At 44.8% G+C, this 21,957-nt stretch overlaps 1 protein-coding gene across 4 annotated transcripts in view; it reads left to right on the forward strand.

The window, feature by feature from the left end:
- The first annotated feature begins 2,659 nt into the window (after nt 1-2,659).
- Slc36a4 (solute carrier family 36 member 4) overlaps nt 2,660-21,957 on the forward strand; it is a 29,856-nt gene continuing 10,558 nt past the window's right edge. The window contains exons 1-7 of one of the 4 annotated variants that reach the window (XM_036193826.1): nt 2,660-2,802; nt 13,873-13,996; nt 14,943-15,033; nt 16,213-16,301; nt 17,718-17,813; nt 18,830-18,914; nt 21,060-21,287. In XM_036193826.1, coding sequence (XP_036049719.1) covers nt 2,757-2,802; nt 13,873-13,996; nt 14,943-15,033; nt 16,213-16,301; nt 17,718-17,813; nt 18,830-18,914; nt 21,060-21,287 — 759 coding nt within the window. In that variant the 5' untranslated portion in view covers nt 2,660-2,756. Of the gene's footprint in view, nt 2,803-13,872; nt 13,997-14,942; nt 15,034-16,211; nt 16,302-17,717; nt 17,814-18,829; nt 18,915-21,059; nt 21,288-21,957 lie in introns of those variants that run through there. The other 3 variants (XM_036193824.1, XM_036193825.1, XM_036193827.1) reach the window with 3 other exon arrangements.

Below are 21,957 nucleotides of genomic sequence, written 5' to 3' on the forward strand. Positions count from 1 at the left end.
TCCTCCTCAAGTTGCATTTGGTCAATGGTGCTTTATCATAACAATAGAAACCCTAACTAAGACAGTAGATGTGATATGTTTATAAAAAATCATGTGAGGACAACGTGAAGCCTTTTCAAAATAAGTTAAAAATCTCACATCATTTTTCTTGGTTTTCAGCTTGAGAAGTCAGCCATAAAGAGCTAAGTAAACAACGACACTGCAGTAAAGGTCATGTTATCAGCACCAGTGAGGAATCTCCCAGGGAACTGTCTGTGTTTCCTAGGTCCACTCATCAGACACCTGCGATGTTCAGAAGATAGGGAGGAGGTTGCTTCTCCTTCCGGGAAATCAGCAGATGGTGAAGCCACTTTAAAATACAAAATAGGCAATACCTAACAGGCAAGCTGAAATGGTCTTCTCTATACACATGCCTGGTCAACTCGTCCCAAAGCAGAGTCCAACTGTTCAACCTCCATGATCTGAAGAGGGTTCCCTACCAGTAACACTCTGTCATTTTCCACAGCAGCAGTTAAGATTATCTGTCTGCTCCCCCTTCTCTTCCCCCCTCTCTCCCCAGCTTCTCCACTCTCTCTGGCTTGCTGTATACAGCACCTTCAGTTCCATGTGGATGGAGGCAGTGACATTCTACACCTTCAACTATAGCAGTGGTCGCAGTTCCTATGGTGGCAAGGACTAGGGTGTGTTTCCTTATATGTGATTTCGCTTCTCAAGTCTGCAGTCACTCCCTGTCAGCTGTGGTCTGAAAATAGTAGAAAATCTTAGACATAAAGAAGTCACTCTCTGTGAGTTCAAGGTCAGCCTGGTCTCCAGAGCAAGTTCTAGGATAGTTAGGGCTACACAGAGAAACCTTGTCTCAAATAACAAAACAAAGCAACAACAAAGAGGAAACCACAAATTACAAACCACACTCTGAGTACTGTGGTGAAGTCTCACACTGACGTACCCTCCTCTGCATGTTTGTGAATCTCCTCCTTCTTGTAGAGCATCCATGCTGTATACACTACCTTCCCAGTACTCACTCCGTGTCTTGGTTTATCTTACCTACTATCGTGGTACCATACAGCTTGTAATCAAGTGACCCTTAGGAAGAAGGCCAATGTCCCAATGCCAATCTCACACGTCTTTTGTTTTATCAGTCAAACCCTGCCTTATGTTTGCTTACACAGGGTTCAGTATTTATTTCACCCACAATTGCAGACATTCTGTCAGTCTTGGGATGTAGGGGACTACTGCTTCAATTCATAAGACCGGGAGCAAGAGTGACATAAGGAAGTGTCTTTTTAAGCAATGATGTATGATAGTATAGTTCTCTTGATTTCTTACTGCTTGTTTTTTTTCCTCACATCACAGGAATGAAACCCAGTCTGGAAGCCTGTCTTAACCAGGCCTCGAAAGACAGTCCAGTTAGTCTCCCCTATGTGCCATTATTAAGAGGCAATGGCTTTTGATGCTTTTAACACTTCTGGTACAGATCTCTGCTGCCCTCCAGCCCAGGGACCCAGGTCCCAGTAGCTCACCATCTCTGCTACATTTGTGCTGTTTGTGAGGAATGGGGATGTCCCTGTGTTGTGGACGTGTTTTCGGGGGAAAACGGGGTGTGAGCAAAAGTTTTACCGTGTCTAGTTATCCGATGAAAACCTTGAGGACTTCCAAGAGGAGGAAGGATGTGGGTCTGAGAGGAACGGGTTCTCTCTTAATCTGGGAAGTTTGAATATCTAACACACTGAACTTTTATTAGTGGCCTGAAACTAGACTGCCCTGTTCCCACTGAAACAAACATACCTCTTTCCTGAGCTGACTCCAAAACACAGACAAGAAACAAAAAGTTTTGTGTGATGTCCTGACAGTAATTTCTAAGTTATTTGTTTACTTACTTTTTTTTGAGACAAAATCTCATGCAGCTCAGACTGGCCTCGAACGCCGTACAAAACTAAGGATAGCCTTAAACTCCAGCCTCCTCTTCCCAAGTGCTGGGATTACAGGCATGTGCCACTGTGGTAGTCTTTCAAATTTTAATTTTATGGTAAGGCAGGGTCTGTGTATGTAGCCTTGGGTGTCTTGGAACTCTCTATGTAGCCGAGGCCGGCCTTGAACTCACAGAAACCCACCTTCTTCTTCTTCCCAGTGTTAGATTACCTGAGTAAGCCACTACACAGTCTTCAGTCTCAAAACTAAATATTTTTCTAACCAGAAGTGTTTTTTTTCCCCTGTGGATTCATCATGTATTTATTGGGGTCCACCAAAGGCCAGCTTTGCATGCAGGCCAGGAGTCCCTGCTGCAGTGGCGGTTCCCTGACTTGCCTTCTCTGGCTCACTGTGGGTGGTGAGGTGACATCCCTTTGCGTGGACAGTGAGCACAGTGGGTTCCAGTATCGTGTGGTCTCTCCGGTGCCCACAGAACCATGCAGCAATGTGTGTAGTGCTAGACAGCAACCCTAGCTTCAGCTGTCATTAAGATGCCCACGCCGGAGACGGAGTGTAAACTGGGATGGAGGAAGACCGACCATCGACCGTCGGAGTTGCAGGCTGCCCGCCTTCTGCGCGGCCCGAGGCCCCGTTTTCCGGCACGCGAAGCCCCGGGTTCAGAGACTCGGTCCCCGGCCTCTCGGAATCGCGCCTGTCACCCCGCGAGGCGCAGTCCCTCGTGGGCTGCGGTCGAGGCTGGCCCGGGCCCCGCCCCTCGGGGCGGCTCTGCGCATGCTCGGCAGTGCAGGCGGCAGAGCGGGCGGCGGGGACCTGGAGACCCCCGAGGGATGGAAGCGCCGGCGCCGGCAGAGGCGGCGGGATGCGAGGAGCTCGGTGGGTGTCTGCGGGGGCCCGACCCGAACCCGGGGCGTGGGCATCTGTCGTGTTCGCAGTCCGGGGTGCAGGCCTCCGCGTCCGCGGCGGCATCCGGGCTCCCTGTGTCTCGCGCGTCTGGCGGGGGCGTCCCTGCGCGCGCACTGAGCACTGGGGGACCGGGGACCGGGTAGCGCGGTGTGCAGAGACCCCAGGCAGAGGCTGGGAGGTCCTGGGACCCCGGCTGGGGTGCGCGCCTCCAGAGCCAGCTCCTCACAGTGGTCCGTAGGCCTGGCCTGGCCTTGCAGGGCGCTGGCTGCATCATGTGTGTCGGTGTCTGTCTGCTGGTGTGTCTTCAGGTCTCTTGTCTGTGTGTCGGTCTGTCTGGCCACCGGCCTGTTCTTGTAGCGCTGTGCGCCCGCGCGGGGAGTCGCCCAGTTTGTTCACGTCCACGTCAAAGGGAGGCGGGAGCCGCTGCCACTGGGTTTTTTCCAGGATGTTTAAAGGAAGTTGCCATTGTGTTCTTTTCTAAGCGCGGGTCTCAACTCTGGGTGTCTCCAGGTGAATCCTCTTTTGACTCTGTGCTCCCCAGCTGTTCTGACGTGGCTGCCTGGGAGAACAGGACTCACCTGGCCGTGACCTGCCCCCACTCTGCTTTCACCGTTTTGGAAGGCTTGCTTCTGTTTGCTGCTGTCAGAAAGAAAAACAGAAGCCAGGGTTAGGATAAAACGATGTCTTCCCAGCTGCACACTGAGCTTAGGAATATTTCTAATTCCATGCAGGATGTTAAGCCTGAAGAAAGATGCACTTTTAAAGTACTTTATGGGGCTGGCGTTTCTGTAATAATTGTGCCAGCCCTTTGTAATTGTTTCCTTTAAAGTTCAATAATGGTGGAAAGTGTAAGCGTAAAGTAACCTTTATTGAGAGCCTCAAGCAGGGAGCTACATAATTTGCTAGCGGGTGCCCATTAAAGGCACGATCATGTTACTACAAACTCAAGTTTATGTAACTTTTCAGTTCATGGATAACTCATGTTGGTGAGGTGTGAGGAGATGGCAGGATAGTACATATCATTAAAACCTATAAAGCTGGCGTGGTAATAGAACACACCTGCAATCCCATTTTCCTGGACTGAGGCCAGAGGCCGATAGCCTGTGCCCTACAGTGAGCACCAGGCTTGTCTGGTCCACAGAGTGAGATCCCGACTCACCTCTTTCCTCCAGAAGAGTGATTTTTTTTTTTTTTTCCCTCAGCAATTTTATGTCTAGGATATTTCTCAAAGAAATGAATCATGTGATAGCATTTTACATTTTACTGAGGAGATGGTTCAGTGCGGAAGAGCACGTCCCCTGCAATCCTGATGGCCTGAATTTGAACCCCCAGAACCCCTGTAACGTGGAGGGTGGCCAGCTGTTATCTCTGTACCCTGAGATGGGAGACAGAGGCAGGAGAATCCTTCAATGCCAGCTGCATGGCATAGCAGCAGAAACGACACACACACACACACACACACACACACACACACACACACACACCTAACTGCCAGAGGATTTTCATTACAGCATTTGTAATAGGGTCGAGGTAGTTACTGTCCAAATGTCCAATGAAAGGCCATGGGCTAAGACATGATTTAGCCGTACAGTCATCTACTGATTAGCCATTAAACATGATATGGAAGAATGTTCACCATGCATCATGTCTGTTAGCTGGAAAATTGTGTTGGCTCCTCCTCCCTAGCCCTCTTTTTGAATTTTCGAGATGGGGTCTCACTGTGTAGCTCAGGACAAAGGAAACATGAAAAAAGACCCCTTCTCCTAAAAAACCCCAAGCCCATGAGGATGCCTGCTTTGGTTATTGTGTTTAATAAGCAGACACAGACAGTGAACATGCGAGATCCCAGTCAGGTAATTGTACAGCGTGTCCAGTGAAGGGTGCTGTGGATGAAGAGCAGTGTAAGTGAGAATGAGCTGAATGTTTACAGTAACCTGACTGACTTAGGTTTAGTTGTTTATTTTTGAGACAGGGCCTTCCTGTGTATCCCCAGCTGTCTTGGAACTGAGAGGCCTGCCTACCTCTGCCTCCTGAATACAAGTGGCAGGATTAAAGGGTAAGCTTTGCATAAGTTAGGTTTTAAAAGGAGGATGGGGGAGGCACATGGGATGTAGCTAGGCCGATAGAGTATTTGTCCAATAGGCCTTAAGCTCTGGGTTTGATCCCCAGTACTAGATGAACTGGGCTTAGGGTACAACACTCAGGAGGAGACAGAGGATTGGAAGTTCAGGGTCATCCTCTGCCTCATAGCAAGTCTGAAGCCAGCCTAGTCTACACAAGACCTTGTCTTAAAAAACAATGCAGTACAAAATAAGGCGAGCTTCTGGTGGTCTCCATGTGAAGAAGGGAGTAAGAGGCAAAAGCGGAAAGCTGGAAGGCATTCCACAAATTCAGGAAGGAGACCAGCGTGCTGTCAGACCAGCATGGTGGCAGCGATGCAAACAGGCGATGAGACTGCATGTGAGGATGTGGACCAGCTTGGTAGACAGGATGGCTCCAGGGAATGAAGATTCCTTGGATTGCAGGCTTACAGCAGTTTTATTATGTGTCCAGCCTTTTATGTTTCCCTCTTTAAAAGGAGGGGTTTCATTTTCTCTCCCTTGAGTATGTGCTGGACTTAACTTCTGACGATTAGCTTTTGACTGATGTGATGGTTCACCACTTCAGAATTAGACAGTAGAGGCACCGTGCCTTCCTCCTGGCACTCTCATTAGATTACTGCCTGGCAGGGAGGCCAGCTGCCGTGTTGGGAAGATACTCAGGCAGCCCCAAGACAGCATCCATAGGGCACAGATTGGAGGCCTCCTGACAGAAGCCGCAGACCTTCCTTTTTCCCTTTTCTCTCTCTCTCTCTTTTTTTTAAATAAAATAAAAACAACTGCTATCAACAATAGAAGTGACCCCATGTAAGAGGTAACTTGTTTGCTGGGTGAAGTCACATGGGTTTGGAGAGGAGAGGAGAAGTTTGGTGTGCAGAGTTACTGGAGAGTGAGGTCTAGGGAGGAAGTTTGGAGGTTGTCAGCAGTTGGTTGTTGGAGCCCACTAGGCTTCCTAGGGGCTGTACCCAGCAGGACTGCATAAGAGGTTGACTGGACCACGGGCCTGGGTACCAGGTGACTAACTAGCAAGGGGAGGTCTTTTGCTCTACCCCTTGGCATTGTTTTAAATAGACCTTTGGAATAAAGTTCTGGGCCGGTGGATAAGGATCCAGGCCTACTGGAGTCTATCCTGTGTTTTCTCTCTGTTTCTTTCCTCTCTATTTCTAACTAAGTCTCTTATTCTTCATTCCTCAAGAGTTCCTGGGGTAAATAAGTGTGGGGGCTGGTCCTCCACAATAGGTGAGGTCTAGGGAGGAAGTTTGGAGGTTGTCAGCATATAGGTGGTATTGAAGCTGTGGAGAGGGCAGGTAAGGGAAGGAGAGGCAAAGGAGGGAGGGAGAAAGATACAAAACTGTCTGCATTATTACTGAGGCACTGTCTGGATGGTGAGATGATTTTTAGAAAGTGCTGTCACACTGTTACCCATATGCTGATTTCTGATTTTCTATAGTGGCCAAGCGTTACCCAATTTAAAAGGCATTTGAACATTGGGCATCTGTGGAGAACACTGCTGAGGATTCGGCTTCTTAGCTCAAAGGCTGGTCTTTATGTCACAAGTCATTGGGGATTTCTAGACTGTTTATATACTATTCTCCCAACCACAGGAATAAAGTAGTCTGTCTTCGTGATCAAGATAGTGGGTCATAGGTTTAGGTGACTGCATTGTGCTGTTTTTATAACAGAAACCATGTGAACTTTGTCCTGTTCTCATTGCCAGCGGATAAATGGCTTCTTATTTTGCTGGAATAAGAAGAGCAATCTAACATTACTTCATGTTTTTAAAACTTTCATAAGAAGAGGACACAGATGTTTTTCTGTGGTCCGTCTGCACCCTCGCTAGCTTAGTCCTACTTTGGTGTATTTTCTTCTGTGCATTTCCACTTTACCTTTTAAAACATTGCTGTGTAGTTGAGTACTGATTCATTGTAAGCAATGACTGCCCTTGTTTGTCTGAGACTCCTAACCACAATGTGAAGTCAGGGTTGTATTTTGTAGAAGGGATGTGCCTTAGTGAGTAGAGTAAGCTGTATACTTAGCAAGTTTCAAGAAGTCATTTTTTGGCAAGTGTCTTTGTCAGTAGCTTGCTAGTAATGAACACTGTAAGACATATTGCTAAGTGTGTCAGTCTTTAGCTACAGCTGGAGCTTAAGCTGATTTTTGGGTAGGCAATTGAGGCTGAAACAAGAGTTGGGGTGACATAAGAGAGCATTTGTGTTCTGCCTCATTCAAGTTTCATTAGTGTGTGCATATGATACCTAGTATGTCTAAGGTGTATAACACTGAATCAGATGAGTGTTTTATATATATATATATATATATATATATATATATATATATATATATATATATATATATATATATTTGAGATAGGGTTTCTCTGTGTAGCTTTGTGCCTTTCCTGGAACTCACTCTGTAGTCCAGGCTGGCCTTGAACTCACAGAGATCCGCCTGCCTCTGCCTCCCAAGTGCTGGGATCAAAGGCGTGCACCACCACCGCCCAGCCAGTTGAGTGTTTCTTATTCCTACATGTTATCCACTTGTAAATAGAAATAATTATGTTCCAATAGTTTGAAATCCACCACTTACTAGTATTTTATAAGGCATTATTGATTTTTAATCTGTTTTACCACAGCTTTTATCAGAACTGTCTGATTCACTGCTTGGCCAAAAAGTATATCAAAACACCAGCAGATAACAGAGTATGTGTAAACTACATTGGCTCATGTAATTTTTGATTTCTTGATGTATAGTATTCAGATGTTATTCCATGTGCTCTTAACTGTTAAATCTTTTTACCATATTAGGTCTTTAGTATCATCACTATGGTTATTATTTCAGAATTAATTCACTAATTCATTGTGTGTGTGTGTGTGTGTGTGTGTGTGTGTGTGTGTGTGTGTGTGTGTGTGATATAACAGGCCCAGAGGCCTCTGGGTAAGATGTCATCCAGCTGACTTCATTCCTCTGCTTAAAGCTTTCCAGCAGCCACTGGCTACATGAAGTTGGTCTTTGAGTATTTGCAGTGTGTGTGTCCCAGTAAATGCACCCTGGATTTCAGGTCCTCAGTATGGAAAACCCTACTTTTTATGTTGACTGTCTTGTCAGGTGGCAGTATGTTGGACTCATCAGATTAAACACAATACACTATTAGATGGCCTCACCATCAGACAGAGGTTCAGACCTGGTGTGTGCTCTGTGGTCTCCTGACCAAAGCTAGTGTTATTTGCTAGAGACTAACATAAGAAAACATCACTGCATTTCCTATGGGGTCTGAACCAAGGCATTATTGTGGTATTTGCATATTATATCCTGAAGTTCAGAACAAAATACAATGTCTCATTGCACGGTTAGTGATTCCTGGGGTTTCTGAGAGTTATAAGTGCCTGAGTTTGTAGCAGATCTCACCCTTAGGTTCTGACTGAAGTGGGCTATTAAGGAATATTTTAAGTTGTAGCTTCTTAGCTGTAGCTTTCCTTGTGTTAGCATCTGAGTATCTTTTAATTCTTCAGGTTTGAGTTACTTTGTGTCCTTTAAGCTGATGTAGTAGTCAGTGCTAGAACCTGATGCTTCACCTAGTTGTAGTTTAGTTAAAAGAGATAAATATTCCTTAGTATGAAATGTTCTTCCAGTAATGAAGTCGGAAACAAGAGGAAGTCATAGAGCCTTCCCAGCTGCTTTTAGACATCATTTAAGCACCGAGGCAGGCCTTGGTTAACAGAGCACCATGCCTCTGAGTTCTCCCTCGGTGGCAGAGTCAAAGTAATACATAAACGTAGACTCCTGAGTTCCAAACCTGTTAAGGAATTTTCTCTCAATTTCAACTTTTACAAATTAATTCCCTTAAATCTCATTTTGAGAAGGTTAGAGGAGTGCCCTGGAATAATTAACCTTTATTAAGATGTTCAATATGAGGGATAAAAAAGTGGATTGAAAGCAAAGAAATATAGCAATGGAATTTTTTCACAGTAGAACCAGGGAAAAGTGGAACTTGGAGCTGGTCTAACAAACTTCAGTCCGTTGCTGAACAACCTAAGTTAGGAGGGAGTGAGAGCCCAGCTGACTGAGAGTCAAGGGAACACTGTGATGCTGATTTGAAAGTCAACCATTAATTACAGTAGGTTAGATTCCCAAGTTCTATCTAAAAAAGATACTGAAAATAAATTCCCCACCTATACAATGAAAGCAAAGTTCTCATTTAGAGTTGGTATGTTTTCATGAGAAACATCAAAGTATCAAAATCATGAGAGAGCTTACCTTTTCCTTGACGTTTCATGGCTGCTGTGATCTCTCTAGCAGCCGGCTTCAAATAATAGATGGTTAAGGTTTTGAAATACTGAAGTGATAACTATCTTTATGGAGAACACAATGAACTCACTACAGCCACAGCCCAGGGCAGAAAGAAATTAGAAAGTGGGCGTAGCTGGTAGTTTGGACAAGCTGAGCTAATCAAAGTGAACGGATCAAGAGCCCACAAGGCAGTGGGGTGTACTGAGGCATAAAACCAAAGCTGACGGAAAGAATAGGGATGGATGATGGGGTTCACTAGCTTCCCCAGAAGTCACATGTTGGTCCAGCACCTCAGGAAGTGACCTTACCTGAGATAGGACCTGCTGTAGAAGGCAGTGTGACTGATGTCCTTACAGACAGGCGGGGGACTCAGGTACCGGCTTAGTTATGGGGAGTATTGCATGAATATGAAAATGACCACACACAAAATGGGACAGAGCCTTCCCAGCCCCTGAGAGGGATTCACCCTCCCAACACGCTTATTTCAGGCTTCAGCCCTCTTGACCTTTGGGATGATGGATTTTTGTTGTCCCATTTTGTTATGGTAACCCTCACAAAACCGCAGTGATGGTTTTATAGGGGAAACAATGCATTGCTTTGTGTGGACACAACAGAAAGGAAGCAGGATCTGCTGCTAGAAAGGAAACATATAACCGATCGTAATGTGTGTCTGGGGTAATTATGAGACGGCATCACAGTAGACCTGCTGTGGGCAAACGATTACTGTTCTCTTCTGAGTTTTCACTGCATTCAGGTCTAGCCTGTCCATTCTTTGCTACTAGAGACTGAGGAAAAAGGCAACCCTACAGATTAACCCATGGAGAATACACTGAGGATGACAGTCAGAGGAGCCACCCAAAGACGAAAGGTGGTGGAGCCTGAATTACCAAAGTCCTCATGAATTTAGATGGATGACTGGAATTTGGAGCTTTCCATAGCTTAGAAGATTTTAGCCTCTCTGTCTTAGTTACATCACTTCAGGAGGAATGATTTAAGCATTTCCCAGTATTGCAAAGCCTTGCCAAATCATTAAAACTCCATAGGCTGTACTCAGGTGGTGCTAGAATGGACTGCCTGAGCTAATGGATGAACACATCAGTCCCAAGCCTGTGAATTCAGTTAAGGAAAAAAGTCAATGACTCATGGAACAGTGCAAGGAGACCCAGCACAAAGACATGAGAAGCAGTGAATGAAACACTGTTTATCAAGTTGTTGATGTAAACATGGAGAGTGGACAGGGGGACAGCATGGAGTGGACAGAGGGACAGCATGGACTGGACAGGGCAGAGCATGGAGAGTGGACAGGGCCTTACCAGGATATGTGGAGAGGTGGGAGTAGAAGACTAGGAAGCAACTTTGGAAAGCTCCTTTAATGTGATTGTGTCAAAGTGCTAAGATCTGAACAGAGAGACCTAGTCTTCAAGTTAGCAGTTCAAGGCCTGAGGCCCGGAAATTAATTTTATTAGTAGTAGGACTGAGGGGCAGCCTTGGCAAAGATTGCTTATAGAGAAGAGCTAGACAGAGCAGAGGAGAGGCTCCCCTCACCCCAGCGGTGAAGGGAGAGAGAGGAAGAGAAAGCTGAGGACCTTGTAGAGGTAATTGAGCCAGAAGACATGTTGCTTCCTCCTCAGCCTCATCCAGGACCTAAGCTGGACTTCCTGCTCCAGGATCCTTGTATGTGAGGTATTTAAGAATAGGGAAATGCAAAGTAGATAGGAAATTACAAATTGCCAAGGGAGAGAGAGCATATTGAATTTAAAAAAGTAATGTATCAAATGAAGCAAAGACAGACGTCCAAAGGGTCTTAGAGAAAGGCACTAAAGTGAAAGGTGGGCAAGGGAGAGCCAACACACGTGCGGGTGGAATCCCAAGAGAGCATTTGAACCTGCAAATATCTAGAACTAGAATCCAAGATTTTAGAAATAAAAGAGAAAACCAGAATCAGTATGTCAGAAAGGCCCATTCAGTTCCTAGAGAGACGGACTCAGGATGACCAGATCAAGACACCCATAATAAAGTATTCGGGCCTTAAAGACACAGGTAGGAGGGAACCGAGATGACACTGGCCGCCACTGCAGCCTCAGCATCATGCTCCAGCTACTTGGCTGCAATAGCTGTAGCCTCAGCCAGGGCCCCATCTCTCCCTGAGTGATCCTGCTCCTCTTTGGCCAGGCAAGAAGGGCGAGAGAGTGCTGCTTGCACCTGACAGGGATCGAGAACAGATCTGTGAGGTCCTTGACCCCTCTGGCTCCTCCAGTCCTTCCTCCCTCTCTTTAGCAGGATTCCCCAAGCTCAGGCTGATGTTTGGCTGTGGGTCTCTGCATCTGTTTCCATCAGTCACTGGTTGAAGGCTCTCTGATGACAACTGGGGTCATCACCAATCTGATCACAGGAGATGGACAGTTCAGGCTATGTGTCCACTATTGCTGAGAGACTTAGCTGGGGTCATTCTTGTAGATTCGTGGGAGTTTCCCTTGTATTGGGTTTCTACCTGACCCCAAAATGTCCCCCATTTCCATCCATCTCTTTCAGTACTCTTCCCCTCCACCCACTCCCTAACTTGATCCCTCAAGTTCCCATCCCCACCCATTCCCCAGTCCATGCAGGGGATCTCTTCTATTTCCCCTTCCCAGGGAGATCATGTGTGCCCCCTTGAGCCCTCCTTGTTACCTAGTCTCTTTGGGTTTGTGAATTATAGCATGGTTTTCCTTTACTTTACAACCAATATCCACTTATGAGTGAGTATATAACACATTTGCCTTCCTGAATCTGGGTTGCCTCACTCAGGGTGATTTTTTTTTCTTTTTTTTTTTTTTTTTTTTTTTTTTTACTTCTATCCATTTGCCTTCAAATTTCATGATGTCTTTGTTTTTAACTCCATTGTGCAAATGTACCACATTTTCTTTATATCATTCTTTGGTTGAGGAACATTCTTAGGTTGTTTCCAGGTTCTGGTTATAATGAATAAAGCTGTTAAATATAGTTGAACAAGTGTCCTTGTGGTATGATTGAGCATCTTTGGGTATGGAAACCCACAGAAACAACTAACTGTGCTTATAGGAACTCACAGAATCTGAACCAACAACAGGGAGCCTGCATGTGACCGACCTAGGCCCTCTACACATATCTGACAGTTGTGTGGCTTGGTCTACTTGTGGGACTCATAACAGAGGGAGAAGGGGCTGTCCCTAACGCTTTGGCTGGCTCTTGGGAATCTATTCCTCATACTGGCTTGCCTTGCCCAGCCTTAATACAAGGGGAGGCATTTAGTCTTACTGCAACTGGATGTGCCATGCTTTGTTGATACCCATGGGAAGGCTGCCCCTTTCTGAACAGACACAGAGAAGGACGGGGGTGCAGAATGAGAGGAGAGGAGGGAGGGGAAATTGTGATTGGGTTGTAAAATAAAATTTAAGAAAAGGAAAGAAAGAAACAGATCCTGGACACTGGGACACCAAGGCCCGGCCTAGCCCTAGCTGGGCCCAGGTGCACTGGGAAGCACAAAGATCACACCAAGGCTCCATGGCCGGCTGGGTGTAGTGGGAAGTGAGTGGGTGGAGTGGGAGAGGGAAAATGAGTAAATAGGTGGTGGAGAAAGGGAAGACCAGTGGTTTGTGCACTCTGAAGTGAGGCGGCGCAAGAGACATGAAGACGGTTGCTTCTCTTGCTCCTTGGGAAAAGGTGAATGACAGTGTCCATCAATTGAGCCAGCAACAAAGGTGCTCGTGGGCCTATGAGTCTTCATTTGAGAAAACCAACCACTGTATGAGTCGCTGTGATTCCCAGAGCTGCATCCTAACCCAGGAAGAAGATCAGCACCTGCAGAATGGAGACCCACAACTAACTGGACATGCCCTGCTGTGTTTACTTCTCATCATTGGCCTGGCTGCTGATCTCTCTAGTTGTTGTTGTTGGTGGTGGTGGTTCAGCCATGAGACTGGACAATTCTATGTTGAATTACAGTTTTACCGTGCTATGCTTAACTTTGGCCAGAGATTTATTTCCTTTGGAAGGTTTGGGTTGAACAAATACTTGAAGACACCCAGAAGCCCCACCCACCGTCACTTAGAGTAGGCAGGAAGAAGACACCCAGAGACCCTGCTCGAGGCTCAATTACTCACCTATTACAATGTGATTTGAAGCTGACCAGATATGGAAAATATGTTTGATTATTTCTTCACATTTCTTGTCCTGTAAACTTCATGTGGATAAAACAAGAAGTTACTTATATTACTTAAGCTTTTTCCTCTAGATATGTGAGTGCATGTGGTGCAGAGTGTAGGCATGCTTGTGTGTGCATGTGTGTAGGCCTGAAGTTGATCTTGAGTATCTTCCTAGGTTGTCTCCACTTTATTTATTGAGACAGGATCTTTCACTGAATTCAGGATTTATGGTATCTTGCTAGTCTGGTTAGCCACTTGGCTTATTGTCTTGTCTCCCTAGAGATGATGTTACAAGCAGCTGCTCTGGCTACCTGGCTTCTTTGTGAGTGCCAGGGATCAGAACTCAGGTCCTTAAACTTGTGGGTCAGCTGTTTTATCTAGCGAACCATCTTGTCTCTGTAGCCTGATACTTCCTGATATTTAAAAATTCGAGAGATATAGCCTTACCTCAGTTTTACAACCAGTGGTACAGGACTATTTTTGTTTTGTAGATATGGACGTGATGAGGCCCTTAATAAACGAGCAGAATTTCGATGGGACGTCGGACGAAGAGCAGGAACAGACACTCCTGCCTGTGCAGAAGCACTACCAGCTGGATGGGCAGCATGGAATTTCGTGAGTGTCAGGGGTCCTGGGTCCTGGGCTCTGTCTGACTCTGTGTGTGTTTCTTAGTCTCCCACAGGTCTGAGTGTTTACAGATGCTACAGATGACACAGAGATGATTCAGAAGACTAAGAAGTCAGACATACTCCTAGATGTTTGTAGTCTGGGAGAGAAGGATATTATGATATTGAACAGCATGGGGATTTCTTCAGTGGTAATGGATGTCAAGCCCTGTATCCCTCAAAGAACAATGTCAGTGAGAAGACAGAAGTGTTTCGTGTTAGGAGAAGGCTTCTCAGAGGGAAGGAGCCTGTGCAGAGTGAGGAGACAAGCTACTGGTAGAATGGGTTATAAAGACATGTTTTGGTGTCTTGTGATCATTGAATTCTTACTTTAATAGTGATTTGGTGATTAATCACAGACACCTGAAATTTGACCAAGTAGAAACTAAAAACAACAAATAACTCTAGGTAGTTGTTTTTGTTTCATGAGTTTGAACTTTGGGTTTCTCTTAATTTCAGTTTGTTTCTTCTTGGTCAAGGAGATGGTCTCCAGTCACTCCTAGAAACTTCCAAGTCCTGAGGGAGCTCATGATAGCAAATTATTATTTTACTTGAGGGTAGTGTTAAAACTTGTATAAATATTTTTTCTTTATAACTTCCTTTTCGGGTAACAATCATAGATCAAATGTTTAGAGCCATAATTAGACAGTGCCAACAAGTCCTTCTGTTTTACCAGCAGATCCTCAGTGTTCTGACACCATAGCAACAAAGCATCTATTCTATATGCCCCATATTTCATTTCATTTTCACAGTAATTCTATGTACTTGCTTTTTATGAGGGAAGATGGGATTTGACCCTAGGGTGACTTCTTGCCTGCTGGTGGGATGGAAAGCATTACTTGTTTGTTGCTTAGGTCCTGGGTTAGTGCTTGAATCTTACGATTTCCACTTTCTAGATTCATGCAGACTCTGATGCACCTGCTTAAGGGGAACATCGGGACTGGCCTTTTGGGGCTCCCCTTGGCGATCAAGAATGCCGGCATTGTGGTAAGGTTGTCCATGTGCCCTCCACTCTAGATACAGTCTGTGAAAATGATTGAAAGCCACCATCTCGCCTCATCCAGTATGGGTTACATGTAGGTGGCCATTGGCTATTGTCCTGATACAATTATGTGAACTCTAATAATCATGGTGCCTAACCCAGAGTGAGAATTACTGTTTTCATTTATATGTGATTGCTTATTTTTAATATTTAACAACAATAAAGTCTCAAACCTAACCCAGTTCTCAATTTCTGAAGATGGATATGTCAAATTTGGGGGGGTTGTCAGAGACTTAAGCAGTGTACCCACAGCAGCTAATGTAGTAATGGAATTGATTAATTTTTTGTGTAATTTCATTAGTATTTTAGAGTCATTATAATGTGTACGTAGTATTCATAACTAAGAAGAATAGTTGAAATGAGTAGCAGCGTCTCTTAAACACAAATATCAAAGCAGTGTTAAAGACAGTTACTATAATTGCTGCATTTGAGGGCCTTGGTGAGGCGGGTTCCTGGATGAAGTAAACTACACAGAACTATTTTTAAAGGGGTTGATTTCCATGGAGGTTGTAGCTATCCCATTTTTCTGGGCTTAATGGTCCTGTGTGTAAAGTAACTAGATTTTTGATTGTTCAGGTAAGCTTTGCCCAGTTCTGCTACCCACCATAATCCAGGCATCCCTTTGAATCTGCTACCCAGCCATGATCCTTGCACTTGGGAGTCTGGCGAGTATACACTTGAAACTTTTCATGAACCACTTTTTGAAAGAATTATTTCCTAATTGCTGTCCCTGACATGTGTGCAGATTCTCCACCAGCAATTTGTAGAAAGTTAAAGATCTTTTTTGTCTAGACAGGGTGTCTCAGTGTGTACTACACCCGTGGGACACTAATACTGTAGATTGTCCTCCTGTGCTGGCTATGACTTGTGTTCCATACTCTGCTGAGTGTCTGCTCTAACACAGGCTTCAATGGCCAAGTTGGCAAGTTAGCATCATTGTCTAAAATATCACCTGAAATAATTTCTGTGTCAGAATTACTGATTTTCTTCAAGTCTGTGAAGATTTAATCAGTGGATTCAACAATTTTTTCATTGTAAATGAATTATCCATTGACCCATTGCTTATAAGCTCACTCAGTTTTTAAAAGTGAATATTTAAATCTTCTGTATTTTCTTCTCCACAGCTTGGACCAATCAGCCTTGTGTTTATAGGAATTATTTCCGTCCACTGTATGCACATATTGGTACGTTGCAGTCACTTTCTATGTCAGAGGTAAATGTGGACTCATTAAGTCTATTTGATTTATTGTAAAGCTTCATATTTGCTTAGAGAATCATTATATCATGTATCTGTTGTGCTGTTGTGCTTTGCCTCTAGAGGTTGGGTTTCCTTCCACTGCCCGACACAGCTAAGATAATAACCATGGGGCAGGCTAGCATTTTTCTGTAGATAAAGTGGTCAGGATCTGTGGGCAGTCACCCCTAGTGTTCTCAGAGGCCTGGTTTCAGGATCCCCATGGATACCTACAAGTGCTCGAGTCCCTCACATAAAATGGTGCGACCTCTGCCCGACCTTCCAGATGCCATAATCATCTTTAATACAGTGTAAATGCTATGCACATTATTATTCTATACTGTTCACCAAGAAAAATAAAGTTGTGTATGTAATTATCACAGACATGTTTTTCATGAATTTTCCATATGCAGTTGGTTAACCCACACATGAGGAACTTGTGGGTAAGGAGGGATAATGACTGTACTTTCTTTAGTGTTGACTATTGTCCGTGTGTACGTTGTATGTCTGTGGGCACATGTGTGACAGAAGGTGAGAGGGCATGGAGTCAGCACTTTCCTCCTCTCTGGGGCTTCTGGGGGTGAGCTCAGGTTGTTGGGCTTTTCTGGCAAGTACTTTCACCGCTGAGTCATCTTGCTGGCCTGTGATGACAGACATTCAAAAGGTGCTCTGCTGGGGAGGTGGGGTGGCTGCTTTTATTTAGTAGAAGAGGTAGCCAAGCAGCTGTGCCCTTGAAGTGGCAGCTCTGGGTCTTCAGTTCGTTGGTGATTCAGTTTGGGGCAGTTACTGATAAGTGTGCTGACAGACCTAGAGAAGTAAATCTCCCTTTTAGTCCTGCTCCATGAAATGCTTCATGTTATAGCAGACCAGTGGTCTGGCCCCAACATTTTCATTAAATGTTCATATAAACAGTTTAGTATAAAACTTTTTATATCATGTTTGCTGTTTAAATAATGATGCAGACTCTAGAGAGGAAGGTGGAATCGAGACTGGAGAAGGGACACTGGCTTCATGGAAGTCTTCTGAACAAGACAGGTGTAGGGAACTATTGCAGAGCCTGCACACTGCTCCACGGTGCTGTCACAGGATGGGATCATCTTCAGATGATCAGTAGAGTTGCTGGTTTGGGGTGCTTGAAGTATTTAAATCAGCTGTCTGAGACCTACAACTAGGAAAACTACAGCAGCAGATAAAATTGTGTGTGCTGCATCAGGGCAGATGAAAACTCGTGACTCATGCTCACGGGTACACAGATATTTATTCGCACTTTGAAAACAAGAGTGCTAATGTATATCCTAAGTTCACAAATCTCTATTTATTTGATGCTATTTTCATGGAATGGCCTTACAGACCAATTTAATACTTTTCTCTGTGTGTATGCCATTTAAATTGCAGGTTTAAGAAGTCAACGTTGGGGTACAGTGACACTGTGAGTTTTGCCATGGAGGCCAGCCCGTGGAGTTTCCTTCAGAGGCAGGCTGCGTGGGGGCGGTGAGCACTGGCCTTGCTCCTAATGTCTCTGTGTTGAAGTTATGCTGATTTTAACTATTCTCACTGAATATGACATAGCTCAAAGTATGACTAAGTTGTGGGAACATAGTAAATGTTTGTTATAGTTGGACGGACTCTGGTTCTAGTCGTTTACTTGTTTGCTATTTTATGGTGTTGATGGCCGTTGACAGGAGTCAGTCATTCAGACCATGTGCTCACCCCTTGCTCCAAGTCCAGTATGCAGGATGCAGTACGTGGGACCTGCCATATCCAAATGATGTCACATAGATGTCTGGCAGTAGTTGCTCTCTCCTACATAATGTTTTATGTTTTGGAACTTTCCAGGGCATCCCATTGTAAAGTAAGAACAGAGAAAATTTATCGAAGATGTTTCTGGAGGGTTGATTCATGCTTCCAGTCCTCTTGTGTTCTGCGTTCTTATGGACTTAGGAAGTAGCAAGTGTACTCCTTCTGTGTGTAAATGACAGGAGGCTGGCCGGGTGGAAGCACACTGGGCTGGTGTGCGGAACATCTCGTGAAGTAGGGGAAGGGTTTAGTCTAAAATGCAAATTTTTCTCCAGTCCTTGGGCACACTAGCCTAAAGGCTGTATTGTGAGCCATACCCTAAGCCTGAACAGAGTTCTGTGAAATTGTTTTACAAGCAGCAGTTCTTACACAGCAGATCACAGAAGTAGGACATGATGTAAAAATCTTTGTCAGCCTGATCTCTAGAGTGAGTCCCAGGACGGCTATGGCTGTTAGACAGAGAACCCTGTTTTGAAAAAACAAAAACAAAAACAAACTTTGCCTTTTAACTGAGTGAAGCGTGCATTTACTATCCTAGCCTTCTGCCTTGCTGACTGACATATGAATTTCCTGGGAAACATATTTTAAATGGTCATTATCTTAGGAAGTACAAGACTAAATGGTATTACAAAACGTTTTAAAGTAGTTAAAGGGAAATGTGGCCTGTTTAGTGCTCCCAGTGACACCACCCTGTGGGACTGTGTTTTCAGGAGCGTGGTCGACTTCTTTCTGGTGATAACACAACTGGGATTCTGCAGCGTCTATATCGTCTTCTTAGCTGAAAATGTGAAACAGGTGAGTGTGTTCTGCAGTCAGGGAGACGTTTCCTTCAGATGCCTTGTTCATTGCACGGCTCATCTGTGGAAGCCATGGCTGAAGCTAAAGGCATGTTTCACTTGCAGCCTTCTTTATAGATTCTTTTTTAGTTTTTCTTCGACAAGTTGGATTTCTGATGTTATTATTGTTGGTATTATTATGCCTGGCATTATATCAACTGTGCTTGGTTTTTTTGGGGTGTGTGTGTGGGGGGACAGAATGTTGTCTGGCTTACTGTTTTTTGATTATTTCAAATGCAGATCTCAAAAACATGCACATAGATACTGGGGTCACATCCTTGATGTTGTTGATATTCTTTAAAGGAGGTATAGGATAGTATACAGCAGCGGGAAGCCTGAGGTAAGAAGGCGAGCATTTATTCCTAAGGTCCAGTAATTGTTGCTGTTGTTTTAAAGGGTCTGAAAATACATGACATCTTGCAGTCATTCTCATGGAACATGATGGCAGCAGAGTCTGTCTGGGATCCTGCAAGATGGCAGTGATGGAGCTATTGTCACATCCCCACCATTTTTACTTGTTTTTTGAGATGGTCTACACTTTCTGTGTAGCTCAGGCTGGCCTTGAACCTTCTGATCCTCCTATATTTACCCCCCAAGTGCTGGAACCGCAGATGCGTGCCACCGTGACTGGTCATGGCTAGGTCTTTCTAGTTCTCCCAAGAGAGTTGCCGACAAGCCCTGTTTGAATCAAGGAACAATGCCTTGTGGTTTTATGTTCACAATTAGCTTTTGCAGTTACCCTGGAGTAACTACTGCGCAGTCTTGTGAACATGATTGGCATGTACTGAACTTCCTGGGCATTTTCCTGAAATGGAGCCCTCAGTCACAGGTCACAGCTGCTATGCTAGTGTGGCATTAATCTTAAAAGTTCTTATTAATAAAATCAAACCTGAAAGCCGGGTATTGGGGTGAATGCTGGAAGATCAGAGAAGCAGAACAAGCCACAGCCACCTCACCTCGCCAGTTCCTCAGCTGATCCTGTTTCCTCAGACTGGAAGCCTCTGAGTTCTCATCCAAATGGATCTCAGCTGAACTGTTGCTCAAAAGCCTGAAAGCTTAACCAGCCAAAAACTGCTAGTTTCTGATCTTCATGCCTTACATATCTTTCTGCTTTCTGCCATCACTCCCTGGGATTAAAGGCTCACTTCTTGGGATTAAAGGCGTGTGTCACCATGCCTGGCTGTTTCCAATGTGGCCTTAAACTCACAGAGATCCTAATGGATCTCTGCCTCCCAAGTAACAAGATTAAAGGTGTGAGTGCCACCATTTTCTGGCCTCTGTATCTAGTGACTGTTCTGTCTCTGACCCCAGATAAGTTTATTAGGGTGCACAATATTTTGGGGAACACAATACCACCACACCCTAGTATGTGGTTTGTTAGTTGTATATTGCCTTGAACTTAGGGTCTTGGCATCTCATTTTCTAAGTGTTGGGTTTCCAGTTATGTACTAATGATTTTTATCACACCGGGTAGGAATTTTAGGGCTTTATTTTGGGTGGGGAGTGGGAGAGAGAGGAAACCTCTAAAGACTTTTAATGACTTTCTCTTATGAAACAATGTCTGTTCCAGCCAGAGTTTAATGGGAAATTTAAGGCATGAGAAGATGAGGTAGAAAAAGTGGCTCCCTGGCTGGTTGGAAAGGGAAATTGTCTTTTATAACTAGAATGGTGCAAGTCTTTTAGAAGCATAAAGGGAAACAGAAAGACATGGAGTCAGACTTTAGAAAACAGCCTGAGGCAGCAAGGAACACCCATGTGGGCAGGTCGGGCAGCAGCCACAGAAGTGTGAAATTGTAATTGTCACTCTTGGCAGAAGTTTTCCTTTCATTGTGGGCAGTGCACATTTACTGTGTACACTGGCTAAACCTCACTGGTCATCACCATCACTGTTAGACACTGGGATGACCTCACAGGTCACTCTGGTTGGAGGGAGTCACCGTGGGATGACCTCACTGGTCACCACTGTCATAGGGAGACACTGTGGGATGACCTCACTGGTCACCACTGTCACGGCGCTTGATCATAGAGGATGTGAGTTTTATTTTCTCTCTCATGTCTGTAAGCTGATGGATAATTTCCTTCCTCCTCTGTGACTGTACTGCAGGTTCATGAAGGACTCCTGGAGAGCACAGCGTTGGTTTCCAACAGCACAGATCCATCTCAGGCATGTGAGAGAAGAAGTGTAGACCTCAGGGTCTATATGCTCTGCTTTCTCCCGTTTATAATTCTTTTGGTCTTCATTCGTGAGCTGAAGAATCTCTTCATACTTTCGTTCCTTGCCAACATTTCCATGGCTGCCAGTCTTGTGATAATTTACCAGTATGTTGTTAGAGTAAGTCTGCTTTTGAGTGACCATCCTGTGTTCCCATGTGTGTAAAGCTTTCTTTGGAGGTGACAGTTGACATGGAGAGACCTGTTCCATACACATGGCACACAGACAGTAGAAAATGTTGATTGTCCTTCAGGGGATAATGCTAATGCATTACATAGATGCTAAGAGGCTGGGTCTGCCTTGAATGTTGGTGAGGGTGCCTGTGGGTTTGTATCAGTGTTCCCAGACATCCCACCTGCCCTGTTTTAGTTCTTGTGAGATTGAGGATTGTGCTCTTACTATAGAGCCCCCATGACTCAACTCGTTGAGTTACTGTGCTTATGCATTGGAGCTTTGAGCCAGTTACAAGGATGGGCATGTATGTAATGCTCTAAGGTTTTTGCTTGCTACCCTGTGCCCTCCACTGCCATGGCTCAAGTCTGTGGCTCCTTTATTTGAAGACCGTACAGTAATTGGAATTGAGGTCACTGTTTGAAGTCTCAGGACTCTTAACCCAATTACATTAGGCAGAGGCCAAGCACCCCAAGAAAGTCAAGGATCCTGTTTTATTTCCTCATGATCTAATCCATCAAACATACTACTTCCAAGATAAGATTTCCATGAGAAGTTCACATAAACTCATTTACTGGGTCTGTTTCACTTTTCTCCCTCTGGATTCGCAAACTGGTAG

The sequence above is a fragment of the Onychomys torridus genome, chromosome 7 (assembly GCF_903995425.1).
Source record: "Onychomys torridus chromosome 7, mOncTor1.1, whole genome shotgun sequence".
NCBI lineage: Eukaryota > Metazoa > Chordata > Mammalia > Rodentia > Cricetidae > Onychomys > Onychomys torridus.